Source organism: Rhinolophus ferrumequinum, chromosome X (assembly GCF_004115265.2).
Source record: "Rhinolophus ferrumequinum isolate MPI-CBG mRhiFer1 chromosome X, mRhiFer1_v1.p, whole genome shotgun sequence".
NCBI lineage: Eukaryota > Metazoa > Chordata > Mammalia > Chiroptera > Rhinolophidae > Rhinolophus > Rhinolophus ferrumequinum.
In genome coordinates this window covers 48,700,140-48,713,712 of record NC_046284.1, presented here as the reverse complement: position 1 = coordinate 48,713,712, position 13,573 = coordinate 48,700,140, and the positions used below count along the sequence as shown (strand labels likewise).

Sequence of the window (13,573 nt, the reverse complement as noted above, 5' to 3'; positions counted from 1 at the left end):
ATTATGAATATTCCTTAACTAGACATAATCGTATGAATTTTACAGCTTTGTGATAATTATACAACTCCTTAGTGTCAATATCATTGTTTCTTTTTTATAAATGATTACACTTCATCCAAGGGGATTGTGACATGTCTGTTCTTTGGTAAATGACACTTAAGTTCTTCCCATGGAAATTCTAAAGGAGCAAAACAGATTGGAAATGCCATTCTAGACAGTTGAATGTTTGCCTGTTTTTCAAGAAGATTGACAATTTTTGCTCTGCATTTTTTTCAGGATCCAACTGGAATATTCTCACTGGACAAAACCATTGGCCTTGGTACTTATGGAAGAATCTATTTGGTAAGTAGAGATAGATTATGTATTCTTTCCTCAGTTTCTAATAACAACAGTGATTGCAAGTCAAAACCCTACATCAAAAATCAAATAATGTCAAAACACAACATCAAACTTTGAGAGATGAATCAAATTAAGATAGCTCAGTGACATCTGTAAGAATTATTACAAAAGGAGTGCATTGCGAATTTATAGTGAAACAACCAACCAAACGTAAGATCTAAAAATTATTAGAAGAAAATTAATAAAATCACCAATGGAAAAGGGAACTAATTCAAATAAGATGTCCCCAACTAAAATATCACTTGTCATACATTTATATATCCATACCATTCTAATTACTCACTTTCAGCTTTTAAACTGAGTGTTATAAAAAAGAAAATTTCCACAACATTCTCTGTCATACTGTACATGAGAGTGCTCATGTGTGTGACAGAATTTGCCAAAGAATTGAACAAGAAAAACTCTGCATTTATTTAGCGATTATTTATTAAGCACAAAGTTTGTGCCAGGCACTGTGATAGTCTCTGAACTGTCAAAGCAATGAACAAAAGAGATGGTCCATGATCTTCTGGGGCTGATGGTCTAGAAATGTGTAAGTGATTACATATGAGTATACGGGAAGGGTTGAGGGAGGCACACAAATAACTGTATAATTGCAATTGTAGTATATTCTCACTAAGAAAATTCCTAGTGATATAAAAAGCATAGAACAGGAGGGCGTAAGTTAGATTGAAGGGTCAGCTTTGGTCTTCTTGGGGAAGTGCTTGGTTAACTGATACCAGGAGAACAAATTATGAGATAACCAAGCAAAAGTGTGGTTGTGGAAGATTATGTTCATGCCATCTAGGCAGAAGCAGGATAGTGTTAAAGGCTGGCTGGGAGATGGTGTTGCTTTAGTGGCCCTATCATCTTGATCAGGTGCCCTTCCCACACTCTTTAATGTGAAGAATAGACATTTTCTCATCTTGTATAAGATTCTATACAAATGCAGTGTTCCTCTTCCCAAGGTCTGTCCCCTCAAAACCCAGATCACTGTCCCTAGGCTAGATCCTTACTGTCCACTGACCACAGATCCTCTATATGGGAGTGGTATAGAGGTGCCCTGGTTTAGGTCCAATGAAAGAGCTTCTTTCTAGTTCAGACAAGGATGCCCTGTGCTTGCCAAGCCTAGTGCCTTTAGGGCTGCATCTGCCCAGAAGGGGTTCCTTTATTCATTTATCTACCCAGGTTGGGGTGGGGGAGATCTTTAAAATTTGCCCAAAAGTGCTTATAGCATAGAAGTTGAGTAGTAGAAGCAGCATTGTGGAAGGGTCCTAAAAGCAGAAAGAACCTTGGTGACTTGAGGTAACAGCAAGAATGCAAATATTCATAACAAAAGATTTTTCAAACAATTTTGACCTTACCTATTAATAGAACCAGCAACCTATAGACAGTGATGTGATACAGATACAAGCATATTGTTCATGTTAACTCAGTTGCATTCCAGACTGAATGATTAGTTAACATGTGTGTGATCTAAGTGAATTTTGCCATGTTATACATAAGTACCCATACCTTATACATAGAAGTTCCTCTTCTTTATGGCACGTTCGTAATCTCCATGGCTCTATCACATTTTAATTCCTGAGGAGTGTGTATTTAAGTGTGTGTGTGCCCATGTGTGTGTGTATACTTGTTTTGATTTGAAGGAATAGAGCTCTGTATACCACCAGATTTTAGGATTAAAAACTTCAGTTATATGAGGTAAAAAGCAAAGGTAAGGTTAGATAGCACAAAAAAATGGGTTCTCGTCATCAGTCATCAGAACTGTGATACCATAAAAACAAGAAAAGTCAAGAGGTTAAAAAGGTGAGTTGTGCATGATAATTTTTTTTTTTTAACTAGAGTTTATTGAGATGTACAACAGATCCTCAAATAACGTTATTTCATTCAATGTCATTTTGTTATAATGTTGATGAGATGCCATTAAGAACTTAACTCTCATTTATACCAATTAGCTTATGGTAAAATTGGTTTTCATTATACGTCGTTTCATCAAAAGTCACTAAACCTATATTAAGTGACAACTTACTGCAGTTTGTATTTGGTAAAATTTACCCCTTCAAATGTACAATTTTCTGAGTTTGCACAAAAACATTAATTCATGTAACTAACACCAGAATCAAGATTTGTCAATATACATCTTAAATTACACAGTATATACCTTCAAGTAATATTCTACTACTTCACTGTGTGTGGTTTCCCAGTTTGTGTACTATGATTATGTTTGTTATACGTTTTGCTTTTACGTATGATATAATTCCACAGTACTACTTTGTTCCTTATACTCAACATTACTATGTTTTATTTAGTTGATATCTTTTAGAACAATTAAAAAGACAAAAATACATTTATATGCATTTGAACCACTTCTGGAATCTTCATTTCTTTGGATAAATCCAAGTTTCTATCAGGGTGTGAAACTCCTCAAGCCTGAAGAACTTCCTTTAACATTTGTATAGCTCAGGTCTTCTGGTAAAGAACTCTCTGCTTTTGTTTGCATGAGAAGTCTACATTTTTCCTGAATTTTTGAAAAATATTTACACTGGATGTAGAATTTTGGGTTAACAGTTATATTTTTCTTTTGGAACTTAAAGATACCACTCTATTGTTTTCCTGTGTTTGCTCCTTTGTATTTTTCTCCTGACAGCCTTTAAAAGTTGTCTCTTTACCTTTATTTTTCAGCAGTTTAAATGTGAAATGTCGTGTGTGTGAGTGAGTGAGTGTGTGTGTGTGTGTGTTTGTGTGTGTTTGGTGGGGTATTTATTATCATACTTGAGTTTCTCTGAGCTTCTTGGATATGTAATTTGACATGTCTTATTATTTGAGAGAAATTCTTGACCTTTATCTCTTCAAATATTTCTTCTTCCTTTTTCTCTTTTTTGTCCTTGTGTAAATCTAGTTTCATATGTGTTAGACCATTTGGTATTAACCCACAGATCTTGGATGCTCTGTTTTGTTTTTCATTTGTGTGTGTGTGTGTGTGTGTGCGCGCACACGCATGTGCACATACATGTTTATTTGTTTTCATTCTCTGTTCTGTTTGTGTGTCAGTTTGGGTCAATTTTTTTTCCTGTCTTCAGTTTCACTGATTCCTTTCTCAGCTTTTTTGATTTTACTGATGAGTTTGTCAAAGGCATTCTTTAGCTCTTTTACTGTTTTTCATTTCCAGCATTTCCACTCATTTTTTTAGTTAACATCTTGGCAGAAATCTCCATTTGTTCATGCATATTTTCCATATATTTCACTAAAGCCTTTTACATATCAATCATAGTTACGTTAAATTTTCTGTTTCATAATTTGGATCTCCAAGTCATCTATGAGGCTGGTTATATTGATTGTTTTGTCTGAGAGTGGGCTTTTCTTTTTCCCTTGCTTGTTGTTTCTCAAAAATTTGGTTTGAATGCCAGACACAGTATATACAACAGGAGAGGTTGAAGTATATGTTCCACTAGGTCAATAATATGGGGGGTTGAGTCAAACTAATAAGAAGATGAGCTATGCCCGTTAGTTGCTATGGTTACCCTCAGTTCACCACCACCTTCAAATTTCCTCTGTTACCTTTTGGTTACCATTAGGGTTTGTCTGCTGAATGTTTTTTCTCAATATTCCCTTTCTACCCTCAGTTTTAGACCTTCCCTGTGTATCTATGTCTCAGATTCTCTCTCCATGCTCTTGTGCCTCCCCTAGTGATATACTGCTATTGCTTCATTATAAGTGATTGAAAGCCTAGTGGTATGGGGGGCAGGGAGGATTTCCCTGTTTTCCTGTTTCAGCTTCAGTCTTAAGCAGATTCTGTGTCTCTGGGTCATGCGAGTTGGGAATTTATCAGTTATCTTGACCTTCTGCTAGTGGTAGGACACTTCTAAATGGTCTGGTCACAGGACTAATTTCTGCCCCTCCTGAAGAAGTAGAGGACTTCATTTTCTTTTACATTTCCCCCAGCTGCAGTAGGTCTTCATCTATACCATGGAAGGGAGGAAACAGGGTTTGCTGCCCTTCCCCTACAGCTTAAGGTGTTTATTTATTCCTTAGAGGGGAAGCAATTGGACATAGTTGCATGCTTTTCCTACGCAATGGCTTCTCCTCTCCACCAGGTTATTACTATAAATCTGTGGAGAAAAACCTACAAGTGTGTATAGATTTCTCTTGTATCTGTGGCTCACAAGGGTACTGTACTCTCATGCTAGCCCATACTTGGCCTTTATCAGTTCATTAAAAACTTAGCTGGATTCTTTATACTAGCTTCTATGGTGACTGTCTTCCTTCTGCAAGCACAGGTGAGACAGTGCTCATATCCCATCTCTCCTTGGAAGTGCTTGCTGTGAGACTTCTTTCTGGGTTCAGGAAAAATTATAATTTTGTAGATTATTCAGCTTTTTTGTTGTTAGGATAGAGTAGATGATTACAGATGCTTTATTTCATTAGACAGATTTTCCTTTGTCACTCATTGGTGTGACTGCCTTTTTTCTATTTCAAGTTAATTTCCCTCTGTAAAAAGTTTTGGGATGGTGCTATATATACATGAATATCTTCTTCATGGAAAACAATCATGAGTATGTAGTAAATGCTTTTAAAGTGTTCATACACTTAACATCAGTAATCTCACATTTGGAAATCTATTATAAACACCAAACATACAGAAAGAGCATAAAATATTCATTTTAGCAGAAAGGTAGTATATTATGGTGAAAAGGGGACCTTCTTTGGAGCCCGATTCAGTGCTTACTTGGCCATTAGCTATGACCTTGAGCAAGTCACAAAACTCTGAGTATATTTTCCTTATTTATAAAATGGAGCTAATAATACATACATTGCGATAGTTGATAAAATTTAAAAATAATGTGCATAAAATGCTTCTCACATGGTAGATCTATTTTAAAGATAGCTATCGATATCATTATTACTGTTGCTATTATTTATAAAAAGATAAATTTAGCAAAATCATAGTTAAGATGAAGTAAACTGTCTTATATTCAGTATATCATTGCTCTGAAAACTAATGTTTATGAAGATATCTAGCAACATAGAATTCTGTTTAAGATGTTAACTATTCCATATTATATGTACACTCTGATTACAGCGACGTGGAAAGATGCACATGGAAAATAGTGAATAGTGAGATACTGGGTATAATTTTTATTCCATATTTTTTCTATTCCATATTTCTATTTCTTTGTAATGTAATATTAGTTAGGAGATATATATATATATATATATATATATATATATATATATATATCCTAACTTATATGTATATGTACACACACACACACACACACACACACATATCTCCTAACTTTTGGAGCAAACATTAATATAAGACCTGGTCTTATTTTCGGGGAAACACGATATATATACACATATATGTGTGTGTGTGTGTGTGTATGTATATATAGATATAGATATAGATATATCGTGTTTCCCCGAAAATAAGACCAAGTCTTATATTAATTTTTGCTCCAAAAGATACATTAGGGCTTATGTTCAGGGGATGTCATCCTGAAAAATCATTCTAGGGCTTATTTTCTGGTTAGGTCTTATTTTTGGGGAAACACGGGGTGTGTGTGTGTGTGTGTGTGTGTGTGTGTGTGTGTGTATGAGGTCTGACAATGAGGTTCGCGAACTCTTCCTAGAAAAAGTGTTACATATCTCATTGCTGAATATCACTATGATCATCTTCGAAGTACTCCCCTTGGGAAGCTATGCACGGATGCCAGCGCCTAGTCCAGGCTTCAAAACAATTTTGGAACTCTTTTTCAGGAATGGCCATCAGAGCTGTTACCATGTTACCCTTGATGTCCTAAATGTCATCCAAATGTCTTCCTTTCAATATTTCCTTTATCTTCGGGTAAAGAAAGAAGTCATTGGGGGCCAGATCAGGTAGGTAGGGAGGGTATTCCCATACCGTTATTTGTTTACTGCTAAAAACTCCCTCACAGACAGTGCCATGTGAGCTGGTACATTGTCATGATGCAAGAGCCATGAAATGTTGGCGAAAAGTTCAGGTTGTCTAACTTTTTCACACAGCCTTTTCAATACTTCCAAATAGTAAACTTGGTTAACTGCTTGTCCAGTTGGTACAATTTCATAATGAATAATCCCTCTGATATCAAAAAAGGTTAGCAACATTGTTGCAACAAAGTTCATGAACTTAATTGTTAAACCTTGTGATATATACACACACACACACACACACACACACACACACACACACACACACACATATATGACAGTACCAAACACTGTACCACAAAATGGAAGTTTGATACCATTCAAAATTAATGTCAGAATGACTCATAGAGTCCTTTCCTTTTTCATTGCTGCCAACCACATCCCCTACTGGTGTTTGTTTTGGTTAAAGTCTCTCCAGTGTCTCCCAGCTAGTTTCCAAGGCTTCGTTCTCTGGCAGGTTTCCAGCTGTCTGCTGCGGTCTGTGCACATTGAAATAAAGGCCGAGTTGCACACTCCACATTATAAACCTTTTTCTTTTCCTTCTTTTTCTTCTAACTAGATGCCTATCTTTCTACTCTCTCCTACCTCCTGCCAGTAGAAACCTCACTTAAAATAGTGGCTTTTATTTTTCTCTCTTGTTTTAAAAGAAAGTACCATTCTTCTTTTTTTTCTCCTAATAGAGATAAAATATAGCTTCCTCTTCATCTTTAGCCGCTAATGTCTTTCGAGTTGTCATTTGAATTGAAGGAATATTTAGAATTTGCCCATGTGAGACCATCTGAGCAAAAACAAAACAGGTTGTAACTGTTTTGTAATGGTACTACTAAAAATTAATTTCCCAAAGAACAATGCACACCTAGAAACCACAGTTATTTAATGAAATATTAAGGAAGAGACCAACACACTTTAAGGTTGCATAGTGTGTGGTGGCAACCTGAATCTCCCACTAACTGACACTATACATATAACTTGACTTTTCTGGGCCCATTTCCTCAACTATAAAATAAATGTGTTAGATAACCTCCAGGGTTTCTTCTGGCTCTTTGGCAATACAGCTAACACAGTGCCCAGAATGCAGTAAAAAGTAAGCTGTTGTTGTTCTTACTGTCATCAGCATATTAATAACTATTTTATAGTCCCTTCAGCACCTGGCAAAATAGAAACTGATTTTAGCTACTAGTTGGAGTAGTCCTCATTACATTAAATAAAATTATTTTCATCATGTTTTTCTATTCTCTCTTCTACTTTGCCATCTGATAGTAAGACCTGATATTTAGCTCAGTAACTACTGTGATACCCAATGCAAAGGTATAACTGGGTAGCAGATAAATTGGGAAGGCAGGATCCTTCATCATACGTTGCTGTTATCTAACACCATTTTATTAAGCAGAATACTAGTGAAGTGAGACAATGAACTGAATCTCCAAAATGAATCAGTTTGCCTTGACCTTAATAAAGTATTGACTGTACCCTTAACCTCAGTCACCCATTCCCACATTGCCATTTGTAGGTGGTGAGGACAGAAATAGGAGTGGAAAAAGGTTCAAGGCAACCATTTCGAGCAAAGGATAACTTCACCTGAAATAGGGTAAATCTCTACAATTGGGTCTATAGCTTAATTGTCACATGTGCATGATGCCTAGTTGGAAATCAATTAGTGCTGGTGGAAGGAAAGGACTGCTCAAAATATCTTATTGTTCTAAAACTTCAATGCATATCCAGGGCATAAATAAGAAACCATTCCTGAAAGATATTAGAGCAGTCATCTGTCCTTTGGTAGTCAGCAGATTAAGTCAGATATATGAAGGTGTGGCATTACAATTATGATCAAAATTCCTGAATTGCTTGTACTTTGGAAGTGCACCATTAAATATGGATTTTTTCAAAACAGTCTCTAATGCTTCACTCTTAAATTTGATTTTTTTACGTAACTGCTTGATACATTGTTTTTACTTGGAAATCTCACCAGGCAGGTGAGAGTTAGGTTTACTAGTTACATTTTCTGCATTTGAAGTTGAGTAGGGTATGGGAACAGAAAGTCACAAAAGAAATGTCCTCAAAGTTGATGACACACAGTGTATGGTATTTTAAATTGAAGTTTCAGAAACATGGTGCAGACTTTTGGGTTGCCTAGCCACTAGGCCTATTGGATAGGGGTTTGAGTATTTTTCCTTTTAGGCTGAAATTATATTGTTTATTTGCCTATCAAATGCCTAGCAATGTGAATGCTTCTTTTTAGGTAAGAAAGTTTCCTCACATCCTTACCGTTTTGTAAATAAAGCTCAACTAATTCAGCCAACAAGTATTGCTTGAGCATCCATAAATTGCATAAGACCATGCATTTCATCATACATCACAAGCCTCAGAAGCAGGAATTCAAGCTGAAGCTGAGTTGAGGCCACCTGCTTATCAGGCTGCTATAACTTCCTAACACAGTACCATAAGTCCATAGCTCTCTCTTGGTTCCACTTTCTTCCCGTGACATCACCCCCTTGTGATAAGAGGCTTCAAAAGTAAGGATTTGTCTTTCTTAAGTAACCCTCTAGCTGCTCTACAATAGGAAACATTAAATTTATCCACTAAATAAAAATATTTCCTTGAATGTTTAAATTTTTATATAATAAAAAATTAGACATCAATCCAATGCCTACTATGTTCCAAGCACTGTGTTAGATACTAGGAGCTAGTTAAGATGATCAGAAAACACTTTTTTTGGGGGGAGGTGGGTTGGTCATTTTTTATTGATTTAGTTTTACTAGACATAAGGAAGGAGGTTTTCACTATGATTGTGGCCTCTACATTTGAGGAGGGAGTGATGGGTAACAGGAAGGAGAGGGAGAGCTAGGGTGAGACTGGGAAAATGGAAGGAGGAAAAGGGGTTGTCATTTTTTCCTGGATGTAGAAGGTCTAATGAAGTGTCTGAGACTCCAGGAACAAGGTTTTCCTCAGTAAGAGAACCGAGATTGAATATTTGCAAAGGGGGCAAACATAGGCTAAAGAAATTGAGACTCAGGGGACCAAATTAGTGGAAAGTGCTGAGTCTTAAAAGCCTTGGAGAAAATGGAATATTTCTATCTTGGCCATGACATCTCTCCAACTGTGTAATATATCCCAGGCTCTGAGTTACAAGCTTGTCTTTTCCTTTTTTTGTTACACCAAAATTTACTTCTGCCTCCTGATAAATCTTAAGGAAGGAAGAAGCAATAGCCTGATAGGAACAAAAGATGAAAGTAAAAGTCATATGTGAGATTTGTGCTCTCAAGAGGCCACATTTAAAAATTTTCACCACAACACTAATCTGTTTAATAAGGTTACAGATATACATGGAAATATATTCAAATTCAGTGCTTGGGTATATTGGGATAATGCAAATATCTCGTATCTTCATATACTTAGTCCAGTTTATTTTTATAAAGTTGTTCCAGGGGCAGAAAAGACAAATTTAAATGTATAAAGAAGACACATATTGCTAAACAGAAGTGAATACTGATAAACTATAGTATGGTGGCTTTGGTCAATCATATAAAAACATCCCAATTATTGTTTTTTAAAAAAACAAAAGTATAAATTTCTATGTGTGTGGGAATATTACAATTACTAAAAACAGATATACAAAATTCCATAATTGATGCTTGGCTTATAGACTTAAAGCTGATTTTTAATATATCAATTTTAGGAAAATTTATGAGAACAAGCTTTAAATTTTTTTTTAACTTATTTTTCAATTACAGTTTGAGGACAAGCTTTTATAAACCATTTCATAGAGTGGTGGGAATGGGTTGGAGCAGTGCTAGAAAAAACTAATGTACTTTTTGTCTAATATATTGAAAATTAACATTTGTTTTATTTTGCATAAATGCATATATATGTAAAATATGTATAGGTATGTACATATATACACACGTGTATGTATATAAATATATACACAAAATACATGTATATGTATATATACTATAAATTACATAAAAACATATATATATATATATATATATATATATATATATATATGAATGATTGTGGTCAGATTCTCAGTAAATTCAGTGAAGATGGTTGATTGTTGAAGTATCAAGAGTTCTTGCTTTCCTTGATCTAGTAGTTGACCACTAAAACCTAGTTAGCTGGGTCCTCACCACATTTTGGAAAACAGCATTTAGGCAGTTCTAACATTTGAAATAAGAATGAGTCCTAACTTGGTTTTAGAACTTTCTAATATTCTACTATATTTGTGTGTCTGTATCTAAGGTAGTTTTGTGGGTGATGCCAAAGTTACATTTAGAAATTAATGTGCCACTGTAGCTGTCTGAAGGTGTCAAATGAACAGTGGAAGCCATTACACTTTCATGTTTCTGGGTCTACACTGAAAGAAGGCTCTTACGAAGAAAGAGGCCTATAAGTAAAATTATGCTAAAATATCAAAGAATTATTGGAATATATAAGCAGTTCTTTAACCTACAGTGTTATTGTTTTCCTTGTTCAGCTACACCCAAGTTATAACAAATTTCTCCTCTACCAGAGCATGGAGAGAGAAACAATAAGGTGTAAATTTTGTGTCATTTCAATTGGAGAAATAATGACATGAAATGGTTTATGTGTAATTTGTGTTGGAAAAATAAGAAACCTCTTTTCAGGTATGTCATTTATAGGCAGAGTTCCTTTATGACTAGGAAAAGGAGGTTGGATTATTCAGGGTCCCCTGAGGGAAAAGAAGATTGATTATATTCTAAGCACTGCCAGTAACATTTTGTATAAATCATTAACTCTGAAGAGAAACAAAATAAAACAGAAACATGACCATGAACAAAAAGGACAAATCTAAAAGTCCTCAGGAAAAGGACAGCTTTTCTTGATGCTGAGAAGAAAATTAAAATTAAATAAAATTATCTGGTATACAAATTGGGTGAGAAAATGAAAGATAGAGAATAAAATGTTAGCCACTTTAGAGATAGTTCAAATTCCTAAAAATGGGTAATATTTACTGAGTATTAACATTGTGTCTAGTCCTTAATTTATATTATATCACTTATATCTCATAAGAGTATTAGGAGGTGGGTACCATTATATCATCATCCTCCCATCTCATAAATTAGACAATTTAGGATGTAAGAACTTGAGTTACTGAACAAGTTCACAAAGCTAGTAAGTTGCAAAGTGAGGAGTCAAACCAAAATTTGCCTGGCCCCTAGGTCTGTGCTCTGTACTGTGTTATATTCGGCCCAACATGTGCAAGCCGGAGTTAAAAAGCATTCAACTAGATCAGCCAGTTGAAAGAAATATCTGCCCAACTACAAAAGTTGACAGGAAACTGGTGAGCTGAGGTCAGTGATGAAGATCGTTCATGGTGTGCCCCTTCAGTACATTTCTTCATGATGGGCACTAAGGCACATTGTAGTCTGAATGACGTTTTCTGGGACTTGGTAGAATTTCAGAAGTGGACCGGGACAAGCAGATGGGCTTTACAGGACACTTGAAGCTTATGGCTAAATTCCTACTCAGACTCCTGAAAGCCCTAGGAAGGCAGGGGTGTGCTTGCTGTCACTCATTTACTCTCTTCTAGTAAGCAGGGGCCTTTCTCCAGGCCCAGATGCATTTTGCTTCAGTTAGCGCTCCTGTGGGCGCCCCAGGGAAGAGGGAGGCAACAAAGGATCACTGAAAGTTAGTGTCTCTAAAAGATGAGATAGGACTTCTGTGTCTCCTTTGTAGATGCTTGGTTTCTGAATGGTGGTGATTTTAAAAATTAACAAATTTAAAAAAAAGAATTTGTTTATTTTCTAATGGATGCATTTCTAGGAGCATTAATTATATATATATATATACATATATATGTGTGTGTGTGTGTGTGTGTGTGTATATATATATATATATATATATATATATATATATATATATATATATATATAATTAATTCTAACCCTTGTTGTTTGTTCACTACTTAAGAACAGAACTTCTCCCAGAGTCTAGGCTGGAATAAATTACATGGAGGGGCTATGTGGCTATAGCTTGGAAGGTTAAAGGTTGGCAGAGGAAATGAGTTAAGCAGGTGGATGGAGGCAGGTTTGCATTATTAAGATGAGGAGATGAGGTGTATATACCAGGTGTGCTGCTTAAGTAAATTTCTCCTTGTACTGTCTCATCACATGGGGTTGCAGGTTTCAACAGAACTTACTGCTTTAAGGCTTTCCTGGTGGTTAACCTCTACAAGAATTTTGCAAGCAGCCAAGTTCCTCCCACCTTGTCACAAAATAAAGTGTTGCAATGACCGTAGAAAACTAGTTACAAGGCTTTGAGTAGATGCCTAAGATTTCATTAGTCTTTAAAACTTGTTCACAAGTTTCTTCAGGAATGGAGGCCAGGATGTTTTCATTTTAGCTACTCCTCCCGAGCATCTAGTAAAGCACCCTGTACATAGTAGGCACAAGGTCAACAGGGCAAGCAAAAATGTCAATGTAGATATCTTAGTATGTTTTCTATTGCCCACACACATTTTCTCCTTTTATTATCAGCGTTGTCATTCTCAAGTAGGTATTATGAAAAAAATTAGGTGTGTCCAGAAAAATGTATCATTACTTTTGTAAAATTTTGGGACTAGCAGAATGCTTATACATATGGGTGCTTGGCACAATTTTTTGTGGGACTAAAAATATGTGTGCAAAAGTGACCTTCTCCCAAATAACATGTTTTAACGGGCTCTCTGCAGATGTACCTTGATGGAAAGGATTGACTAATGACACCCTGTTAAGCAAATGCTGGAGACAGGTTGGCCTTTCAAAATTATACCACCTAAGTAACTTTCTACTCTGACTATAAAAAAAAGGTGGCACAGTGTACAGATAAATATTTCCAAAGGATGGAAATATTATCTTTACTTTTTTTTTTTTAATTACTTTCTGCTGAATAAGTCATTTAGGAAGTTTGAAAGGGTATTTTTTTTCTTAGGATACTGTAGTTTTCTGTAGTGTTGCTGGCACGGCCTAATGTAAGGATGGTTTCAAGAGAGCCTCATACCTTCAGGAAGATGTCTAGAACATGTGCAAATATTTCCTGACTTGGAGGATTGGCAGCCATTAGAAAGAAAAACACATAAATAAGAGCCTACAAATGCCCCTGTTTCTCTTAGCCTTCTACCCATGTTTGCCAGGTGCTGTAATGTTTTTTTGTTGTGTTTTGTTTTTAACTACCTTAAGCTTTAGTGGCTTTCAAAAAAATAAAATGCCCCCAAATGGTAAAATATTAAAATATAAAA

General features: G+C 35.6%; 1 protein-coding gene across 1 annotated transcript in view; it reads left to right on the top strand.

Moving 5' to 3' along the window:
- NRK (Nik related kinase) overlaps nucleotides 1-13,573 on the top strand; it is a 180,149-nt gene that overhangs the window by 7,419 nt on the left and 159,157 nt on the right. Inside the window, exon 2 of the mRNA XM_033113197.1 lies at nucleotides 277-342. Coding sequence (XP_032969088.1) covers nucleotides 277-342 — 66 coding nt within the window. The remainder of the gene's footprint in view (nucleotides 1-276; nucleotides 343-13,573) is intronic.